Below are 22,978 nucleotides of genomic sequence, written 5' to 3'. Positions count from 1 at the left end.
TCATTTGCACTGTGGGAGATTGAATTTGAAATGGTATGTTGTTTCTCAATATTGCCAGTGAATATTTTAAGATATATCCACTCATCCATACTATAAACAAATATTTGTCATTTTTTAAATATTTTATAAACTGAAATATCTGTAATTTACTTCAAATGTACTAATATAGTGAAAATATACTTTTATAAATATGGAAGCACTACTAGAATATATTACCAAGACGCTCCTACCAACAAAAACGCCGAATAATCATCCGAACAACCTTTAAATAATCCCGGTTGTTTGTTTTGAAAAATCGAGCTGCTGCTTGCTAGTATACGTAGCATGGCGGTAAATGAGAATGGTCATTTAGGGTTTCGGGAAGTTATTCCTGACCAGTCCGCGTTGGTTCAATGGAGGAACATTACAATTGACACAGGTAAATGTGAAAAGTATTTAGATAATAAATATTTATTGATAAGAACTACTTTTTAGGCTGGTGTAGACCAGTAGTTCCTCGGATCTGGTTAGCTATTTTAAAGAAGCGACTGCACATTAGGAAGTCAGGATTGCTGTAGGATTAGTAGATTTTAATGTATTAGACATTTTCAGAGGGAATATGACATAAATCTTAACCAAATTTACCTTAACCTAACCAAACCTCGGACGCCGTGCAGTAACCTGGCCCGGGGGGAAGAAGTATCCGAATTTGTGACCCTACACTCTACACGGTTTCTCCTATGGCAGCTTTTTCTCAAGTTATTAATGAGATAAGGTCAACGTTGAAATACAAATTGAATTCACGGTAAAACTGAGTACTACTGTGAGGCTGCTGCACCGTTTCTGGTTTGGTAGGCTAAATACCAATTCATGCACAAAATGGCTGCAGTGTTTGCACCAGCCCTTTAGTAATGAATGTTAAAACATAGCCTCTACAAAAGACATGGGTCAAGACATAAATATAAACAGAAACATTAGGTAGTGTGCAGGTCAGGGCACAGCACCCTAAGTGAGGTTAGGAAGGTAAGGTCTGGTTATGTCAGGTCATGGCATTCTAGGAAAGGTTAGGTTTGTTTACGTGTACGGAACCTGTCCTGTCGTTCTATTGCCCCCGTAAACGAAAGGAGTAAATATCCCGGTTGGCGACTGGTGGGAATCAGGGTGCTGTAGCAGTCTTCAGTTTTACCCTCACAGTTAGGCTTGTAATACAAGCACTAACACACAGTCATTCAGTTTATCCCAACCACAGAGAATAGTCTATAAAGTTAATAAGTAAGTACTGTATAAGGTAGGTTAAGATGAGTGTCAGTGGAGGCAAAGCGAGGTAAATGTAAAGGAGGTGGCTGCTCAGATATCGTGTATTAATATAATTTTTTGGCTAAACAGTATAGAAAAGGGTGTATATACTGTAATTGAGTGTGAGTGAGGTGATCTGAGAAATCAACTGAGGTAATGAGAAATTTACTGTCTTTTGTTTATGTTTTTACATTCATCCCCAAGGAGCTGGTACTAAAATGGCAGAAACTCCATGGGGCCTCGTTCAAAACCAGTCCCTCAGGAATGAAGGTAAAAGCATGGATAAAAAATGGGAAATTTCTCATTGTCTTTGTTAATTTCTCAAATGATCTCACCTGTACTGTATCATATACACACCTTTTTCTACAATCTTCAGTCAAATTAATAAACCTATCTTAGTGTGGCTGTATCCTTTACATTTACCCAAAGCATTCCTGACCAAAAATCACTTGAGAGTCTAGATAGGTTAGGGAAGATTAGGTTATGATGTTTGTTCCTATTGAAACCACTAGGACCTCCTCCTGGTCACAGTGGTGTAAGGCTATCCTCCTTGAACCCGGCATGCAGGCTACTTACAGTATTACATGTTTGATCTTTTTGTTAGGTGCTGAATTCCTATGAAAGACAATGGCACAACTCACTCTAATTAATTTACTCATTACAGGAGCTGCTCAGAGCACCCTACAAGACATCAAGGTTCCAGAATATGGAGGTGGATATGCATACAAGTCAACATGTCCTGCCACACGTAATCGATACTTATTTTGGTGAGAGATGAGGAATTAAGTTTGGAGAATTTAAATGTTTTTTATTTATTTATTTGTTATTATTATTATTATTATTATTACAAAGTGATTTAACGTAATCACCGGAAAGATTTGCTTTTAAAAAAGACAAAGTTGAAGCAGTTGGGCACCCAGGTGTGGAGAGATATGAGGTAATGGATGAGTAATAAAAAGCAAAGAGAAATGTAGCTAGGGCTTAAGAAGGCATGTGGCAAAGAACCTTCAGCACCATCTGGAGTGTCATACCAGGCACAGCATTAGTGGTACTCCTCTGATGAGGAGGAAATTCACAGAGAAGATGCCGTTGTAATTTGCACTGACCATCAAGTTGTATGATAAACTAACATGAGATTAAATTGTTCTTGGAGGGTTCAGTGCATTCCTTATTGTTTATATTAATGACTGTAGTAAGCTACTGTTTTCTAAAGCTCCGTCATGTTCTATATCTTTTAAAATACCAAAGTAATCTTTTTTAATTTTCAGGAGAGTGTGCCACGATATTGTTGAGCTTTGGGAGGAAAGTCTCGACTATGATTTCACCCTCAATCATGTACAGTTCAGGTAGGGAAGCAACCCATTTTGTGGTGTCAAAAATCAGTATGGTTATGAAACAAAATCCTGATGCTTTATGAACTTAGTATCTGGGCTTAATGAATGTGTTGGCTGCAATGTATGAATCTGAAGTGTTTCCAGGTTTTGAATTATGTTGCCATGAAGCATAACTGGATTTGCAGTTGCTGCTACATAAATGTGCACATGAAGTAGTTGTGAACATCATTTCAGTTTCTGAATTGTAGACTTATGGAAAATGTAACTTATGAAAACAGTGTTTGAGATGACTGACTGGTCTTTTGAAACACTGGAAACTATGAAATATTCACTATTCTAATAAGAATGCTTTTCTAGATTAAGGGGATTTTTTTTATTACAGATAGAATGAGATTGTGTGAATATCTTCAAAATATACATTTGTTCAGTTTTGTATTAATTTTCTATATTCACATCTAATAGTAAAAAATTTCTTGGCAGGACAGTAACATTTTCCAATTTTTAGATTTGCAGATACTCCTGTACTTGAAGGACTTAGCGTTCATGAAACACGACAATATGTCTACATTCTTCTTGCCACAGTTTCTTCGGTTCATCGCATCAGACTTCCACATCCTCAGCAAACACAGGTAAACACATTTATTTTAAGTAAATAATTAAAAATAGTCAAGAAAGCAAACAAAACTAGAAGGTAAAGGACAGGAGAAAAGTAGCTAAGCAGGAGAAGAAGAAAGTTATAGGTTATGATTTTTTCTTTTTATGATTATTTGTACAGTGAACAACTTTTACATGAGAACCATACAAAGACCAGTAGAAAAAGGCAGTCAAAAAATGTTATTAAGATTTATTGTTACAGTGAAAAAATATTCCTTGAGACCCATGCAAAGAGAAGTAGAAAAAGGCAAAGTTGTCAGGAATTTGATGAATATATGTTTTATTTTAATTATATTTTTAGGACATTAAACTACATTTTATACACATTGTTTGTGTGCCATGATGCAGTTAAATTAGAAGTTGGTACTTCATATTGACATTATTAGTAGTGTATATAGAAATTGTTAGCAGGTCATATGAAAGTTTTTTATTTATTCCATGCTTTTTATTTCAGAACATCAAAAGCAAACCTTATTCCATTCTGAGCGAGCTGACCTTTCAAACGTTAAAGGAGTATCACAATTTGCACATCCTGAACAGTAATTTAGCAGGTGAGCAAAGTTTTCCCTTTTGGGATACGCTACTGTAATTTTTAGTTTTCCCGCTGATGAATAATGATTCTAACACTTGGCTAATCACACACTGACTACCTACAGTAATTCATTTTCCTATAATTAATTTTATTTGTTAAGCCATCATTTTGAAGCTAAAAAGTGTGTAGTAAATATAATAAAAAAAATTAAAATCTAAAAAACCATAATACAGTAATAGATAGAAATTAGTTGATATGGTAATACAGTATTAATGGTTGGGAATAAAGATGCACCAGTCGGAATATGTTTTTAGCTGTTATGTCTTGTTGTTTAACAACTGTGTTGGCATGTTTAATATTTGAGATTGGTTCTTTCTTTTCGGCTTTGTTATGAAAATTGGTTATAATCATGCTGAATATTGTGTAACTGATAGGGAGAAAATCTTTTTGAAATATGAAATATTTTTTCGTAGGTTGGAAGGCACCCAAGGTGCATGTATTGTAAAACTGGTAGTTATTCACCACAATAATGCCTCTAATAAAATTTATATGACCTAGGTACTGTGACAAGTTTTTTTCTTTTCTTCTTTCTCAGCTTTTAGATTTGTATTCTTTATTAAACCTTGTCAGATTTCGCTTGTATTTTTTCATTTCATAGGATGATCAGTCAGCAACTATAAGAATGATACCAAATGTTGAATTTCTTTTTTTTATCACGAGCCTTATATATTGGCTCCTGTGATTTTTAATTCTTGACTTTTGTTGCTTTATGTAATGGATTATATTGATTGTTGATTATGTTGAATGACGGTGTATTAATTTCATTTCTAATAATCTTTAGAGTTACAAAAGCTAATTCATTTTGCCTTCCATATTTGTAGTGAACTTCTGAAATAGCCATATGAAGGTAAAGTTTGTGGGACCATGGTACAAAAGTTATGCTTTTGATGAGCAAAGGAACCATTTTTTTTTCTCAGGAGAGGGTCTTCCCCACACGGCAGCAACGCACTTGTTGTCTGGGGACTCAGGCAATGCTGTTTTCATCTTGGGACAGACAGGCGGGACACTATTGGTTGTCAAGATGTATGACATGCCATTTTCTGTGTTTACCGAAACCATAAAAAATGCATCGCTGATGAATAGGTTGTTCACAGGTTTTGTGCCGGGGATGTTCAGGTTTGTATTGTACTGGAGTTTTGAAAGATTACGAGACACTGTCAACTCTAAAGCACATATTGAGTACACATGTTAAGTAGCCTTTTTGTTATTAACCTTATTTCTGAACTCATCAGCAATTGTTTTCTTATCAAATACATGCATAATATAATAGATATTTGATAGTTCTTTTGAGACTCACAGAATGAAATTCTTGTCTCCACTGTTGACGTATTTGGCTGAAAGTTTTAGAGTTTGTCAGTGTTCAAGTTTTTATTAGATATATAGCATTGTGTTATTACCCTAAGAAAATGAGCTGTGATTCAACATAAGGTTTGTCAGTCAAAATAACTGCGAAGGCAATAGTATTTGTTAAGTGTAAAAAACTCCTGAATTTCTTATTGTTTTCCAAACAGAGGCATGGAGGGTGCTGAAACAGTGACCAGTCTGGTAGTCCATGAGCTTGGTGGAGATGTCATTGCCATGGGGGTGTGCAGAGACGGCAAGATGCGTGCTTGGTCGTGTTCAAAGCTCCAGTGTATGCTTGTTCATGACATTTTAGAAAATACGGCCGAAGCTGGGAGAAAATTGAATCCTGGAGGTTAGATAATTTGTCCTTCACACATTTGCAGTTTTTATAGTCATGCCAATACTGTAGTTTGATACAATGTGTATCCATATTGTGCCTTGGACTTACATAATCAGGGACACTGTTGATGGAGTTTACAAAATACATTAACTTTGATTTTATCTTGGCAGAATTGTAGAGAACATGTTCATGTTTTCAAAGCAGTGGTGTTGATGGTAGTAGAGAAACTTGGGACTCTTGCTCCCTTAATGGTTAAGATGGGTTATGTAAAACAATGCATGCAAACTTCTGTAAAAGACTTGAACAGGTTTAGTGCTTTTGATAAAGCCAAATGATGATGATGACGATTAGTCATGATCATACTTATGTGTAACAAAGAAACTAAGGTCATTTATTTCCTAAGAAAGCTTCCAAAGAATACAATACCCATGTGTGAAAAAGTGAAACAGCAAAGAAAAGTAGAGTAATAAATGGAAAGAAATTAATAAATACAGGGTATTCATTAGTGTATGGATAAATGCACTGCTGTTTACCAACCTTGTACAATCTATGCTTAAATATATTTCATATTTATATACAATAGTTAGAATACCATCAATAATGGTAATGATCAATTAATAGTCGCTGTTGCTTTTGTTATTCAAGTAGAGTAATACTGTAGTTGAAGGTTACTCAAGATTTCTGTCACAGCATTTATTAAATTCCTGAATTTCAGCTCAGCGGCACCAGATTCGCAGTTGCACCCATGGGGAAGAGTTTACCTTAGGCGTTTATCTAAATTTTAATGAGAAACAACTAATCCTGATCTATCAGCCAAGTATAAACAATGGCCAGTTAATTCTCAAGCACATCAAGACTGTCTACCCACCACAAGTGAGTATTTATTTTGGTGATGGCTATCCATCTGGGTTTTGAGTATGGTAACTCATTGGTCTGAGTTTATATAATAGTGATGATTTTCATGATAATTTTTCTTTATTACATCATGTTTATGAATGACTCAAAATAGATTGAAGATTTATATGTTCATGCATATTAATTTTACAGTTAACTATTTCTTTATGTGTTCACATGAGATTTTAGGTGCTATTTCAATTGTTGTTTAGTAATATCAGGACAAATTTTTTTACTTAGGAAACCTACCTGTTGGTTTTATAGAACGCTGAGAATGCTGGCTTCTCTGATAGTCTAACTTCTGCCTTTAGAACTTAGTTGTCATCTTGTTGTAAAGTAAAATTTTGGAATAAAGACGATTCATACTTGCCTATCTCATCCCAAAGATACTACAGAGAATCTTTTCCTTCATTGATGTATAACTTACGAGAAAGCCTTTATCCCATATTGAAATGTTTGCATTCAAACAGGACACCCATGGAACACCTTTCAAGAAAACAGGTATGCAGTAAATGCCAAGCAGAACACCTGAGGGTATACTTAAGAGGCATATTCTTGAGTTTTGTTCTTTTCAGCCAAAGCTTTTTTCCTTTTCCCATTTTTATCTTGTGAATGGGACAGAGTATCTAGGATGGTTTCTGTTACTGAGTCACTCTTTCAACAATTTGTATTGTTTTTGTTTTTGATAAACTGATATAAATTATATACAAGTTCCTACTATTATGTAAAATGAACACACATTCCCCTAGAACAACCTGATGGTCTTGAGCTCGCTCATCAAATTTTGGTTGTATAGAATTTCCATAGTATAGAATACTATATGTTAGAAAAAGAAAAAGAAGAAAGGATTAAAAAATAATGAATATACCAAAAAACAGTAATAAATAGACTTTAATTATTGAACTTAGAGTATGCAGTAACATGCAAAATAGATAGCTAAGGAAAGGAAAATGTACGGACTGTACACTCAAGCAAGATATGACTTTATCTTCACAGTCACCTTTATACAGCTGACTGTTTTGTGAATTATTTTGTTTCAGTTCGACTTGGTAGACTTCAGCCTTACCACTTCATACATCTGGACTTTGTGGACAGATGCGAGTAATGACACACAGGTGAGTTTCTTTTTAAATTCCATTGTTAATAAAAGAACTTGCAATACAGTACATACATAACTTTGTTTGATTTGAGTTACAGGTTGAGAAATTGACTTAGGTTTCATCATAAACCTGTACTTGACAAAAATTCTATTATTGTTGCATGCATATATATATGTATGTATATATATGTACATTAACATTTTTTTATTTTTCAAAGTGACGTGTCCAGCATGCAAACAATTTTACTTTCATGACCATGAATTCAAGTTGTAAGACCCAGTGGGATGAATTATTATACCAGTATATTTTTGTATGTTTATTAGTTGTGTTCATATTAATAACATTTTGACTGAATTTGTATAAGGTATTTTGTTACTGTTACTATTCTGTATAAAAATTTGTTCTGTTATTTGCAATCAAGTCATATTTTATCTTTTATTATATATGTTTGTTTTATATATTTTCAGTTGTTATATGCCTCAGTGGACGGAGAAGGGGAGGTCAAAGCACCGTTTGATTTATCAGCTGTGGTACTGGAACAGCCACCAGATAAAGATGTACCTCTTACAGATCCTTATTTAGACCCGAAAGAAGTTTACCTTCGAGAGCTCTTTACTCCAAATCGATTTTCTGCCTACACTCTTAGGAAAGCTCTTGGGGTAAGCAGTTTAAGATAAATATCCTTCATTGCTTTATCACCCAGGCTGAAGGCTTGAATTATGAATGCAGTTATGTTTTGGGAACTCATTGCCAGGTTTTTTTCATGCAAGCCTTTATGCTTTCAGAAAATGTATAGTTGTAAGTAGTAACAAGGAAAGTAATGGTGTGTTTTACCTATTTATTCTTGTCTACTTAACATGGCACAAAGTATATAAGCACAGCTAAAATACTGTAATAGCAAGATTGAAGACCAGGTGGAAATGGTAGAGCATAATGAGTTAAAGAATGAAATAACAATGAAACTAGAAAATCAGATGGACATAGACAAGAATAATGGCGATTACAAAGAAGTAAAGGAAATAGAAGTGAAGAATTAAAATAATCGTTTATGGAAACATGTTTATTCTACTTAGAAAACTGATAGCAATTCTACTTAGGAAACTGATAGTATCGACATCAGCTTGCATTTTTCCTGGTGTACAGTAAAGTCAGAAATTATGACAGAAATATCTGTGGCATGTTGCTTGGTCAATAAGAATTTTTCGTTATTGCATAGGCTTACTTAAGAAATTGATGTTGATACACATAGTGTATGCTGAAAATAAACTGAAACATCAGAGCTAGAGGAGGTGAAAGTTAGTTAGAAAAGTAGTTGAATAGGAAGTGGTAGGATAAACGTCAGTGGGAAGGCCCAGGGAACTATGAAGAAAGAACAGATGAGGAGGTGCACTAGAAAGGAGAGAATTTGTTTCACGTCCAACCTCACAGGGAAAATCTGATGCACAATTGTGAATGGCATTGATGATGGTTAATCTAATTCACTACACAGATGTACTCAATAATTATGAAATGCCTTGCAAAACACCTAAATTTTATTACTGTGCTATATTATAGAGTGAGTGAGTTATAAGATAATTTAACCAGACTGCTGAAGTGGTAGTAAGTTGAGAGGTCAGTAATGGGTTGTACTGAAGCACTGTGGCACCTGCAGTATACCAACTGTACGTACTGAAAAGTGTTGATGTCAGAGGTTAGGCTGTTGTCTTGATATCATGATAGCTTTTAGTAAAGTATGTCTCATATTGATTGTGGAAAAATTTAAAATATTGGTTAGTAAGTACCAAAGATAGGAGTGATTTCTGTGTACAGCTCAGTTCTCATTTTGCAGATTTATCGACGTAGTGTTGAAATGTCTTTTGTTGGTGATCGGGACATGTGGAGGCTGCAGGAAGAAGTAGAAGCAGCTTTGAGGGAGCAAGTTGAAGCAAGGCTCAACTCAGACTTGAGTGAAGAGGAAATCGCCCAGATTACCATGGAGGCATGGGCCACGTTTTACTCGCACACCTTGCAATATCATCAGGTAAGACGCTTTGGCAGATGTACTGAATGTGTAACTTGAACCCAAAAGTATACTATATATAATTTTTCTACTTACAGCTTACCTTTTGGTCTTTTTCATTTCATTACGCCTTGGTTAAAGGTAGTTGACTGAAAGTTTGCCATTGAAGTCATCTAAGTCGAGTAAAGCAGTAGTTGGAATATAGGGAGAGGTGTCCAATAGGTAGAATCCTATCTCACCTGCCAAAAACGCTCCCATTCCTTTCCTAATTTTATCAGACAAAGGCGACTTAAGAGGAAGAACCACCAGGTATCAGAATTGTTGCAGATTATAGGAACAGTTGTTGAGATGAAGCATAACTGCATCACAGGCTCAGCTTGTGATGATAGGTAAAGGGAACACTAGGAAGGAGAGGAGAATCTGCTCTTCAACTGTGGGGTGTAATGATAGAGAGCAACTTTTAATACATAAACTGAAGATAAATAAAAGTATAACGCAAATATCCGAAGCACCTTTTTCGTCAACCATGTGAAAAAGGCAGATTTAAGAGCTCCAGTAGTACCTGCAAGTGTCAGATGAACTGCTAGCATGAGAAGCAGGCGATGCTTCGCAAATTCAAGATTGGGTAAGAAATGTGACAAGCCTAGGTTGTGAACTCTAAAGAGGGGAGCTTTAGGTGATATTTCTGAAAGCAAGTCTGTATTTGATCTGTGCTTTGAAGACATTACCAGTGATTGCTTCCAAATGCATAAATTGATTTGAAGCAAGAAAACTTCTTAGTAATGATGTCCCAGGTAATCTAAATACATCCTGTTTATACCAGACAGGCTTTGGACACAAAGTTTCATAAAATTGTAAATCTCCATTAAATATCCTGTTGACTTTGGATTGTAAAGTTTTACTAAAATAGCTTTCCTCTCAAACCATCGCAATCATATAGCAGGTGAGATAAGAAGCATCCTGGATGTCTTTTCCTCCCAACTTCTGCTTTGCTCATCACAAGTGACAGTTTGGCTCTCCAGCCTCTGATTAGGGATGATGGTATTAGTAAAAGTGAAAGGCTTGTAATGTATGAAGCAAGAATGTCAAGTTTTTATTTGTTATTGTAGAGTACTTTTAAATTTTGGAAATGTAACGGTTTTAATTTGATGATGATTATGTGAAAACTAGAAATAAGATTTTCTACCATGTTTATTTGTAATTTATCCATGCTCTTGATTTGTGTTTCTTGCATATGGAATCGTCTTTCAAGCTAGTCCATACTATTTTCGGTATATTGGTCATTACTGAGATTTTTTATTTTTTCAACAGGTTGGCCACAAACCAGTTGGTATAGTGGGCATTGGAGCAGACAGAATCATTGGCATTGTCAGGAAACAAGTTGTTTCATGGATCCGACCTATGGATGCACTTGAGATTTTGTCTCTTGCTCCCATTGAAAGCTTGAATGTTACATCACTGAATGGGGTTTTGAGTGAGGACACAGTGGTAACTGCTGCTGTGATAGCCCTGGCGCGTCCACTACGTAAAATTCGCGAAATTCTCCCCCCAGAAGTTGCTGCTGCTTTTCTCCTTGATTTACATCACCTACAGTCACCAGATCAAGTGGGAGATTCTATCACAGCATCTCTTCTAGCTGATAGTTCCAACTTGGGTGCCAGTCTTAGTCAGCAACTGGCAGGTGTAACAGGAATAGTCGGAGGATTGTGGGGGTACTTACATGCATTACAGTTAGACATGGGAATGCCAGATTCTTTGGTGCTGGAAAATGGAGGCTTACCTCCACCTCAGTCAGTATCTGAAGCATTTAGAGGATGTGCAGGTGCATCTGTAATTAGTGCAGTTGTAGCTCAGATGGCCCGAGTTAGGTTGGAACTGTGTCGAGATCTTTTGCTCTTGCAGCAAGTTGCCCTGCAGCTTGGTCACCAGTGTCGACTGACTACGGACTCTGTGGCTCAGATGCGCTCAACTTTGCTGCCTAAAACTTCCCTCCTGACCCAAGCCTATTTTGCTCTTCTTCATATATCGACTGCACCGGCGATCCAGGCAAGTCAGGCGACCCTAGATGTTGGCAAACGTCAGTTAGCTGCACTCTCCCTAAGTGAAGGTCCAGGAATCGTCCTGTCTCCGTCAGGTCTTGGTCGACCAACAGCTGTCTTGGAGCTCTTTTTCATGAACAGTGGGGGAGATTATGCTCGTTCTCTAGCGATGCCTACTATAACTCAGTCTGATGCCAATAATAGTGGTGCTGATGGGGAATGGAGCGAACTTTTAATGCCATTATCTGTGACTGTATCCCAGCTTGCTTGGCCAATAAGCAGATGTCTTTTATTAGTAGAATGGTTAGTGTGGGGTGGACAGCATGGCGCTGTGCAAGAATATGTACGGCTCCTTCAGCCTTGGTGTGAGTGGAACAGTTGTTCCAGAAAATTCTTGCTTGGTGTTGCGCTTCTCAACCAAGGAGAGGCTGCGAAAGCAGCACGTTTATTCATGGCAGCCCAGGATGGCATTATGACTGAAGATTTTCTTGCTATCAAAGTGGCTGGTGGGGGAGCTGACACACCACCTGACCAGCTGCGAGTCATGTACTGCCTACGCGTCATACGTTTGTTGGAACAAAGTGGTCACCCTGATTTAGCTCTCCAGGTTGCTCAAGAAGGAGTATCAATAGCGTCTGCTGATCATCCTTCGTTATCGGCACTTTATTTAGTTGTGTTTAAGCATCATCTTGAACTGCAGCACCATGATGAAGCCTTTACAGCCCTCTCATCGTTCCCAGATCCCCACCGTAGACGCAACTGCTTGAGACAACTGATTATTTCATTACATGATAGAAAGTAAGGACTATTGTTTGTATTTGTAGTTTTTGATATACAGCATAGGGTATTACAACTAATGACTACAATAAATAATGTTTTGTATTTTGAACCTCATGTAAGATGTCATTTGTTCCTATGGGAATACAAACTATTATATTGCCTTTTATGTAAGAGAATTCCCTACTGCAAGCTAGAATTGGGTTTTGAATCTGGGTAACAGGTTAGTTAACTGGTGGTAGGTTTGTGAGAGGATGAACCGCCTCCCCCACTTACCTGCCATTATAAAGCACTTTTTCTTCAGACATTATCAGATTAAGTCTTGCTGTGTTTTGACTTACTGTCAAGTTGAAACTTCTTTCATCTTTTTCATTGTATGTAAGGTATTGGTTTTTTTGCAACATGGATTTGAACAAAAAATGTAAACAGCAAATGGTGTGAAGTATGTAAATCAGTCATTTGGTTATTTTTGTGTTCTTGGTGTTAGTGTAAACAGTTTTGTTGTTCTGCATTGGTGCTAAGTGTGCTGGCAGGTCTCCACAAATGAGAGGTTCAGCAGCAGTAAAGGAAGGCCAAAAGATGTTTGCCAGTTTTTTGAAAGGCGATTACTTCTCCATTGATACTGCTGAATCATTTTCGTTTCTTCCTCCCAGATTGTCCTCACTGCCTCCCTACCCTCTGCTTTTTCTTATCTGGCCCACAGAGGGCTTATAGTTGTGAGGTAGACAGCTGGCCTGCACTCACTGACAGTGCCAACTCAGCTGGACCTTTAGGGGTGGCCATGCCTTCTTTGTCTGGTATCAGGAGGGGGTCTCCCCTCCACAAAACCAAGGCACAGAACCCAAACATCTTCCTTTAGAATAACCAAGAGCCTTCCCTGCCCTTCCCTGTAGGGGGTTAGCACCGTCAGTGCACCTCATGTGGTGCACTGTAGGCATTACTTAAGTTTCTTTACAGCGTGCCTTTGGCTTTAGCTGCCAACTTATACCTGTTCCTTTTACTGTACCTCCTTTCATATTCTCTTCCTTCCATCTTACTTTCCACCCTCTCCCTAACAGTTGATTCATGGAGTACAGCTGCAGGGTTTCCTCTCCTGTTACACCTTTCAGACCATTTACTGTCAATTTCCATTTCAGCTCTGTATGACCTCATAGGTCCCATTGCTTGGCCTTTCGCCCAAATTCTATATTCAATTCAATTCAATTCCCAGCCCTTTCAGCATCCCCCTCCATCTCTGACTAGGAAGGGAAGTAAGAGGTTGACAGTCCATCTCTCCAGTTGCCTTCCGGCAAGGTGTTAGGGTAGGAAGAAAAGATCTGGGTATCTGTGTTTTTCGGGATGGTTACAGACTACCTTTCTAGGACTGATGCCTTCTGTATCTTGTTACCTGGTACTATTCTCCACCTTCCATTGAGGCCCTCCAAACCCTGTGGCCCCATCGGCAGAAGCGAAGGGAATGGTAGAGAAAATGCTATGGGTCAGGGCCCTGTTAATCTTGCATCCATTTGCTGGATTGCATAGGATGTCATTGCTTCTCTGCTCATGATCATGACTAGGAGCATGGCTGTCTGTGAAAATCCCACCTCAGCCAACCAGCGTAATCCCTGATAGCGAAGGAGAAAGTGCTTGATGGCTGCACCACCCATTAACTGCCTTGTTACCAAGTTTCAGCAATCTATTCCAGCTTGCACTGAGGAATACTCCTAAATATAAGGCTCTTGTTTGTATACCTAGGAAAAATCTAAATTACTTTAAAGATTTGTAATTTTTAAGCCAACTTGCCACTACGAAATTTATTTTTTCTTTTTTCTGCTAAAAGTATCTAGTGAATATTACATTTGGCTTGAACACCTTAAATGTGCATTACCATACTGAGTTTTAACTTCAGTTTTGGATAACTTTTTGACATCACTGTTTAGTTTATTGTTGTTTTTTCTTTTTGAACAGATGCTTAAAGACTTTAGTAAATTATCAGTATGGAAGTTTGGAATTGGATGTTGTCACAATTTTGGAGAACCGTGCACGATCAGCAGACATTCTTGTTAACAATTACTATGATCTTCTATATGCATTCCACATTAGAAAGCATAATTATAAGAAAGGTGAGACAATAGATTTCATTTGCATAGTTCTTTGATGTGACTTTTGAAGGTTGTGTGTTGCAGTGGTTTTGACTAATTTTATTTATTACTCTGAAATACTGTTTATACTATGCAGGCATTCATCAGTTGTGAGACAGTCTTTGAAGAATTGCTTGTGGTTAATTAATTATAAGCAGTCCATGTGAACACAGATTTACTGGATTGAATTTTATTTGCAATTTGTAGACGTTTAGAAGAATTTTATCTCTCAATAAACTTCAATTACAGGTGCATGCGTCATGTATGAGTGTGCTCTTCGTCTCAACGTAGAAGGCTTAGGTGAAAAGGGGCTGAGGCAGCAGGCCAAGTGTTACCTGGCGTGCCTCAATTGCTTAAGACACATACCATCAGAACAGGCATGGATTCTCAAACCACTGCCCAAGGCGTCAGGAGAATCAGATGATGGGTCCGAGAAAGGATCAAGTAAGACGCGCTTGAGTATCTTGTAGTATATACAGCATTTTTGTTATGTTCTTACCGGTGGTATTTTGTTTGGATCTAGAACATTACATCTTTTCTGTATGCTTGTCATAAATGATTGGAGTGTTTGTGCCTGCTGTTATATATGAGGGGGGCATTTAATTGCCTTATGCTGGGTGCTGATTATTATTTTAACCAGTCAGGTAGGCTTCCCATGTTAGAGGGTAAAATGAAGCACTTTTCTGTACCTAGTAATTTGTTGTTTCATATTAGTACATCCATCGTCTGGTTATTGTTAGGCATTGTTTTGAATTACTATTAATTGTAACTGTATGTAGTTTATTCGTTTTCATTCTCATTGCTCTATATTTCTTCTTCACTTATGGACAGTATATATTTTGGAAGACTACTTAATGCCTTCATATCTTTTTGTCTTGTTCCTCGGTACGATAATGATGATCAAGGTTTCTGAAGAGAACACTGTGATTTAGTTTAATTTTTAGTTTATTTTGCTACTTTAATGTTTTTCATGACTTTAAGTTTTTTGATTAATTGAAGTGAATTTATAGCTTATTTATTGTTTGAAATTAGGTTGTAGGTGTGTCTTCACAACACATATTGTATTACAGATGGCAATGGTTCCAAACGAAGTGCGAGTGGGACGTCTGTGATTCCACCTTTGTGTCGGAAGAAGCCACAGGTCAAAGTGCTGGAACTGAAGCACATAGAAAGGGAATACGAACTCGTCCATGCGAGGCTAAAGATGCTGAAGTTGCAGCCTGATAGCCAAGCAGCTGGTAGGCCTATTTATTATGGCAATTTCTCACTAATGGTGTTATGTTTACTCTACTCCCGTTTACTCTGTAAAGGGGAAATGTGATATAAACGTGTTAGTAATAGTTATGATTTTATTGACTGTTTTATCTTTAATCAGTCTAATGCACTGTATCTGTTATTCATTATAGGTGGACCTTTGAGTGCTGATGACACCATCAGCCTTTTAACTCATGGCCGTCTGTTCAGAGAAGCAGTGCGACTCGCGAAACTATTTGACCTCTCCATTGTCCCCATTTTCCAAGAACTTGCCAATGCATGCTTGCATCCTCAACCATCGCAGGCTCACATTTTGCGAGAGGCCAATGGAATTGTCAGTAAGTTTTCTGAGGAATTAAATATTACCATGTTCATTTTCCTTTTGATTCTGATGAATTTCCTTTATTATGTGTTTAATTTTTTGTATAAAATTATTTTTTTAATATTATTACCTCTCAGTTATGAAATATAACAGAACTGGCAGTGAAAAAAATATGAAAATTTATAAGTGTTTCATTTAGGAGACCAAATGAAATTTTCCTTATATTGAAATAGAAATATTTCAGATTGGTTAATTTGAATTAATTGTTCGGCAAGTGAATTTTAAAGCTTAATGTAAATGTGTCGTGGGCAACATTTTTTAAGGTACTTGATGATTTATTTTGTGTGAATGAATAAGTTGCAGTTAATGGGGTACATGGTCAGTTTTTCCTTAGAATAATCCATTAGTTGGTGTATCATTTATTTTGTGTATGCCACCTAGGGATGTGAATAGGGAAAATCACAGGTTAATGGGATCTGCAAGTTTATACAATTTAGCTTTTCTAAGATATTGTAAGGAAAGGAAAGCAAAACTAGGACTTAAGGATAAGAGAAAAGTAGCCAAGAAGCAGGACTTAAGAATTTATGTATCCGCTACATGTATTAATGTGTTTGATGACTTTTGTTGCATATGCAGGTAAAATAATAAAGTTATATGCGTAACAAACCTTTTGAAAATTTAGGTTTAGTGGTATCCCATGGTAAATAAGATGCGAAGTGGTATTCATGTACCTATTTTATCCCTTTAGAATATTAAGTGTTGAACTACTCAAATCTTTTCTCCTTTATAGCATAACACAAAGTTTCTCATTTTTCTTAGTTTTAGTTTTTGTCATCATGATACTGAATTTAAGTACTCTTTAGGAAGTTAGTACTTGTGGTAGTATGTGGCAGTGATTACGGACTACTTGTCGTAGTATGTGGTAGTGATTACAGAAGTCAATCGTTTGCTTTTTATTTTTTCAGAGGAAGGTGATGAAAATGAAGTATGGTGGAATCTGTTAAAAGATTTACTTGAAGAGGAGGAGCAGGGTAATCAGTCACTACTTCATCGCACAGTCTGCTCAGTTTTACTTCAGCACACAACAGCATTGCCCACGTGGCTTGTCAATTCATATAAGGTAAGGCAAGAGAGCAGTCAGTTTTGTGAGGACTTTGTTTTCAGCTTATTTACCCGTTAACAGACATACCATATTTCTGAGGGAGAAATTTGTGTTAAATAAGCTTTCTTTCTGGTCACCAAGTAATTATATGAAATATAAGAATGCTGTGTGGACATCATACATTCAACCAATCATTATCAAGTTGCCAACTATTCTAAGTGAATATTTTTCCAGATTAGAAAAGGTAGACTATTGTTCAGGCCGCATGTATAATATTTAAATATCCTTTAGTTGGTGTAACTGTTTGCCCTTGTTTTTGTCCTGTGTTATACATAGTATGGTATTTCTGTTTTATCAAAATTAAATAATTGATTTCTGTAGACGCATTTTTGGGAAAATATAGAAGAAAAACATGCAAGGGAATGGAAAGAACACTTACTTTAAGGGTATGACAACACATCATACCTAATTTCAAAGACACAGTTTCACTGTTATCAAGCAAGAATAAAAATAGTGAAACAATTGATACCAATCACAGAGGAAAATTACCTATGTGAGAATGATAGATTTTCTCTTCTAATTTAAAAGGTAAAGTATAGTAAGTTAAAAAAATGTTAAACAGTGTATTAGTGAAGTTATGAAGTAAATAAGATAAACAGTGTGTTAGTGAAGTTATGAAGTAAATAAGATAAATAAAGTAAAAAAAATTGTGAAATAGTAATATGATGAATGGAGAAAGATCAGCAGTCAGGAGAAGAGAAGAGAGTTATTTATGAAAAACATATGCTATGAGTATACGTTGGTTTTTGTCGTACATACAGTTGCTGAAAGTGAACAGTATCCGTGTAGGAGGGTACTACTTACTGTTTACATGAACTTGGTAGTGTCACTGAAAAAAATATAAATTAATATTAATGGATATAACAAGGCAGTCCCCAGGTTATGTTGGGTGTTCCGTGTCGATGCTGTGACGTAAGCCGAAAAACAGTGTAACTCGAGACATCTTTGAAAATCATAAGAAAACCATATTTTTAATCCTTTCACTGTCTTTAAAACAATGTAACCTGCATTTTGAATGAGCCTTTCATTAAAAAACCTCCAAATTTTGACCATTCTTCCATTTTGGAGCCATATTAAAGTTCCAGTCTGCCATTGGACTGGTGATGTAAACCCAGGAAATAATTTTTGATGAATATATTTGAAGAGTGATGCAACCTTGGTATGACATGAGCTGAGTCCCACGTAACCCGGGGACTGACTGTAAATAGTTGTTTCTGTCAAGAGAGATTTAAACATTATAGTGTAAAAAGAATTTGTATTATAGTCACATCAATATTTTTGCAGTTGTGTAATTGTGGAGAATTACTGCACCTGTATGTTAACCATGGCTTGTTGGAAGACGGTGTGAGATTAGCCTGCCAGTATGTTGATGGCATTTTAGGTCATGGCACAGATCAAGTAAGTTTGATAGCTCTGTAGTATAAAAAAAGGAAGTTCTCCTTCTATGGTACACATTTACTTTCTGTGAATTTTTCGGGGAACCAGTAGCATCTCATCTTAACATTATAGCCTGCACTTTAATGTTTTCTAGGTATCTTACCAGCTAATAGCAATTTCACAAAGTTCCTAACCTAAACTAATGTGTCCTTTACACTTATCATTCAGTTTGATTCATTTTCTAAAAATTTATCACATTTAGAATGGTAGTGTAGTAAAAAATAATAATAATAATGAAACTGATAAGTACAGAAGTGTGCTGAGTTGAGGTCTGTTAAATTGAGGTGTTACTATTCCCATATTTTATATTATTGTTATTTTATTGATATGAAATTCATATAGAGGTGGCTAGGATGATATTGATTTAATTGTTTATAAATATGCAATTACATTGGATAAAAACTTCTAAAACAATTTAGCCTCAAGATTTGTGATTTTTTTTTGTTTGGTAAAAGTAGCTACTGTTTATTGAGTAAATATTAATATTATTCTTAAACTGTAAATTTTTAACTTGTTCTTAAAGGCTTCATTAAAACCCCTAATATCTGATAATAAGAAAAAAAAAAAGTTAAACAATCTTATAATTGACTGCTTCAACAGGTTGGGCTTTGTAATGCTCTGCATTCAAGAGAAGCACCTGTATGGATGCCATACACAGCATTAGATAAGCTACTGTTAGAACTACAAGAAGTCCAACAGAATAAATATTTTGCAGAGGTATTTATACATTTTGCAGTATTTCAGTACCTTCAGCGTGCATTAATAAGTTGTCCTATGCATGTCTTTCATGGTATAACAGTGCAATCCTCTTCTTTGGTATTGTTTATCCTGCACAGTACAAATCTTTTTTTTGAATCTTACTTCATGCATACTACTGTCAACTTTTGTCTCTGCGCCATGAACACTGTGCTCAGTGTTCTTAATCCTTCTTGCAGAATTGCAGAATTCTGGTACTGTATTTCTTATCCATAATGGTTTTTCCCTTCAAGACATATTATCAAACCCAGTGCTGCCTTTTCCAATCTTCCCATTAAGTCTTCTTTCTGTATACTTAATAATGGTACTTATGTCAGTGTAAGTGGTTATTCTTTCCTAGATTTCTTGTATCTTCTGGTATTCTTGTTTGTGGTACATATTGAGAACACTTGCTTTTGTTTTTATTTTGTTTGAATATGTAGTTGCTTGAGCAGAATTTGGCATAATAGAGATTTACCAGGTGCTTATTCTAATGGGGTTTGTGTGACCTCAGTGGAGTCATCAATTCAGTAAAGCTATGAATCTGGTGAAGCAGTGTGACCTTGAGGAAAGAAGTGGATGCTATTACGTTAAAACAGTTTCATATAAAATGAAATGCAGAAAATTTAGAGTAACAATAAACCAACCTGTCAGTAAACTCAGCTACTATAGGAAAAACTAAATACGATTTCAAACATCAGTAAACTTTTGGTAACAGTAATACTCCTAATTCAGAAAATAACTAAAATAGTGGAATTTCACTATATGGCCCTTCAAGTTATTTGAATTAAAACCTTTTTTTAATAAAAACTTTAATTCTGTTAGTATTTCAGTACAGTTGAACCTACCAATTTGTGAGTTTCAGGTTCATGGCTCTACTTTTTTCCAGGCTTTCATCAGTAATTAAATTGAATATTTTAAAAGTTTTGAAGCATAAATCTGCACTACAGTTCACAGAGGCTCAAAATGCAAAAAAAAAAAAACTAAAATACAGTAGTTCAGTAAGCCATACATGCATGATATACTGTACATATACATGCTGCTATTATTAAAACACATACACAGGACGATTATAAAAAGAAAGATTTTAAAAGTCGTTTTTAAAAAGTTGGGTGGGGCCTACACCTAAATGACTTGTTCTTTCTTCGATGTTTGTGTTCGATAGGATTCTTACTTGCATCTTGGTGCTGATGAGATGGGCACAGAACTCATGGCAGTGTAAGCACTGTAAGATCAGCTGGTGCGGGACACGTGCTGAGTGGGGAAGACACCTACTGTCTCATGTGTCAGGTTGCTAAGTGCAGTGGGTGAGGCAAGTGCACAAGTCGGTGATTTGCCATGTGGTTGAGCTTCCAGGAGGATACAGATCAATTTGTTTCACTCAGGACTATTTTCCTGTTAATTTGTGCATTGGTGGGAGAGCAGGTGAAGTGCATGGTCTCTACTACTGCCAAGTTTGACAGTTAGGACTCAACTTCTTAGGCCTAAGTGCAGCGACTTTGTTTGTACCAGCAGACACAAGAAGGAAGTATCCAATGACACCGTCTCATCCTGACTTCAGATCATCAAGTGGACATATAAATCATCTGGTGAGGGGGCAGACAGTGCACCTTGGGCAAGGGTTTATGAAGTCAAGGGCATTGCTCCTTTCCTAACATTCAGGAGGAACTTCTTGATGTCACAGGTACTGTGGGAAGGTGATTAGCACTGCCTAACCACCTTCACCTCTTTCTGTAGAGGGGAAGTTGCTTAAGCTTCACGAGGACAGAATAGCATCTTGCGAAGGTTTATTATGGTGAAAGGTTGGATGAAAGAACGGTGACCAGTCTTTCCCTTCTTTTGTTTTCTTATGCCCAGCAGCTAATGGCCATAAGGCTTCCAATCTCCAATTGGCATAGGAGGAAAGTGCTGTCAGTTCACCTCCCTTGGTGCACTGTAGGCACTACTGAAGGTTGCTGTAGTGTACCTTCAGTCCCGTAGTTGCACCCATGTTTTAGCCTTTTACTTTACCTCCATTCCTGCTTCCTTCTCGTAAGTTCCTTGTTGGACGAGTCGGTAGAGTTCTCAGCTAGCACTCTGCTAGTCCCGAGTTCAAGTCTCCGGCCGGCCAATCAAGAATTGGAGGAATTTATTTCTGGTGATAGAAATTCATTTCTCGGTATAAGGTGGTTCGGATTCCACAATAAGCTGTAGGTCCGTTGCTAGGTAACCAGCTGGTTCTTAGCCACGTAAAATAAGTCTAATCCTTCGGGCCAGCCCTAGGAGAGCTGTTAATTAGCTCAGTGGTCTGGTTAAACTAAGGTATACTTTACTTTTCTTCAGTCTCTGTCCAAACTTTCTCAAACCACTCCAGCTCCCTCTTTTCAGTGTCTTAAGCACTGACTGGCTGAAAATGTCCAAGTACAGCCAAAATTGCATAAAATCCAAACCTGTCCCATTTCTTTCAGTCAATAGATTGGACTCCATCTGTACCTCTTAACAAGGGGCATGGGGCCCGTGTGTGTAGAGCATACTCACCTGTGTTATGTTACTTCCCAAACTGGTGCTCTGTTGCATGGGGATCAAAGTTTATCCTGTTTTCTTAGTGAGATTTCAAACATGTCAAACCCCGTCATCCTCAACATCTTGTATGCTAGGATGTATGGGAGTCATGATCTCTGAACAATACCTCTCACCTAAGAAGTGTTTCCATGTGAAAGACAAAGGTTTGTATCATTGTAAAAAACAAATGTCAAATTTAAGGTAATTTGTATTTTATATACATATACAAACCTGAAGTCTTTATCATAAATCCCACACCTAATCATGCATTCATCCATGTAGCTGCAGGAAAAAGTGGCGCTGTTCATAGAATGAGGGGGTTAAGTCCCCAGCCCCTTGTCTCATCTACTTCTAGTTAACTACTTTGATACCAGGTGTCAACAAGTGGACCAGCTTTTGCCCAAAGTGTCCATATAAAAGACTTTTGGTTTGTAAATCTAGGAAAAATGTAGATTCTTAATTTTCAATATTAGTTACCTAGATGCTTCTTGCACTGTATCACTGTTAACTAGTTGCTAGAAGCAAAATCTATCTCGTGAGTCTGGTCAAATACCTTTTCTAGAGGACTAAATATATTTCAGATTTTGGCATCCACAAAATGCTGACATCCCTAACCCCCTTGAGGCTGGAGGGTAATGGAGTTTTAATTTCTTTTTCTCATCCATAACTGAGCTATTGGCTCTTCCATTTCCATTTCAAAGAATGTGAACTGTATAGTAATATAAAAACTGCATGAATAACTATTTAGAAAATTATGTGTAAACTATTGCCAATATTATTTTATAACATTGTTTAATGCTTCTATATTTCCCTCCACAGTTATCAAGGGAGTTGAATGAAAAACTTCAAATTTATCACACGCAACTTCAAAAAGTTTCCCAAGACAGAGTAATCTTACTTCAAGGCTAAGTTATTGTCCTTTTAATTTTGTACCTATCTTTCATCAAGATGTCAAAGTTAACTGATATAATGATTTTTTACTCCTTTGGTTTTAGTCTGTGTAATGTACGTTTTGTAATAAAGTTATATTTGTAAGATTTTCTGGGTTTTCTATAAAGG

The 22,978-nt window shown here is 36.6% G+C and overlaps 1 protein-coding gene across 1 annotated transcript; it reads left to right on the top strand.

Annotated features, from left to right (window-relative positions):
- Positions 1–266: 266 nt before the first annotated feature.
- Positions 267–22,956, top strand: Nup160 (nuclear pore complex protein Nup160). Its single transcript, XM_067131654.1, has 20 exons — positions 267–418; positions 1,940–2,042; positions 2,544–2,621; positions 3,115–3,238; positions 3,718–3,814; positions 4,773–4,971; positions 5,367–5,551; positions 6,255–6,412; positions 7,474–7,548; positions 8,001–8,192; positions 9,362–9,553; positions 10,844–12,369; positions 14,296–14,450; positions 14,718–14,912; positions 15,539–15,706; positions 15,875–16,060; positions 17,010–17,164; positions 18,491–18,604; positions 19,244–19,360; positions 22,739–22,956. Exons 1-20 carry the CDS (start codon positions 325–327, stop codon positions 22,826–22,828), a joined length of 4,203 nt encoding a protein of 1,400 aa, XP_066987755.1. The 5' UTR covers positions 267–324; the 3' UTR covers positions 22,829–22,956.
- Positions 22,957–22,978: the final 22 nt, after the last annotated feature.

Source organism: Macrobrachium rosenbergii, chromosome 30, assembly GCF_040412425.1.
Source record: "Macrobrachium rosenbergii isolate ZJJX-2024 chromosome 30, ASM4041242v1, whole genome shotgun sequence".
Classification (NCBI taxonomy): Eukaryota; Metazoa; Arthropoda; class Malacostraca; order Decapoda; family Palaemonidae; genus Macrobrachium; species Macrobrachium rosenbergii.
Note: the sequence above shows the minus strand (reverse complement) of the source record. Positions and strands in the feature narration are given on the sequence as shown.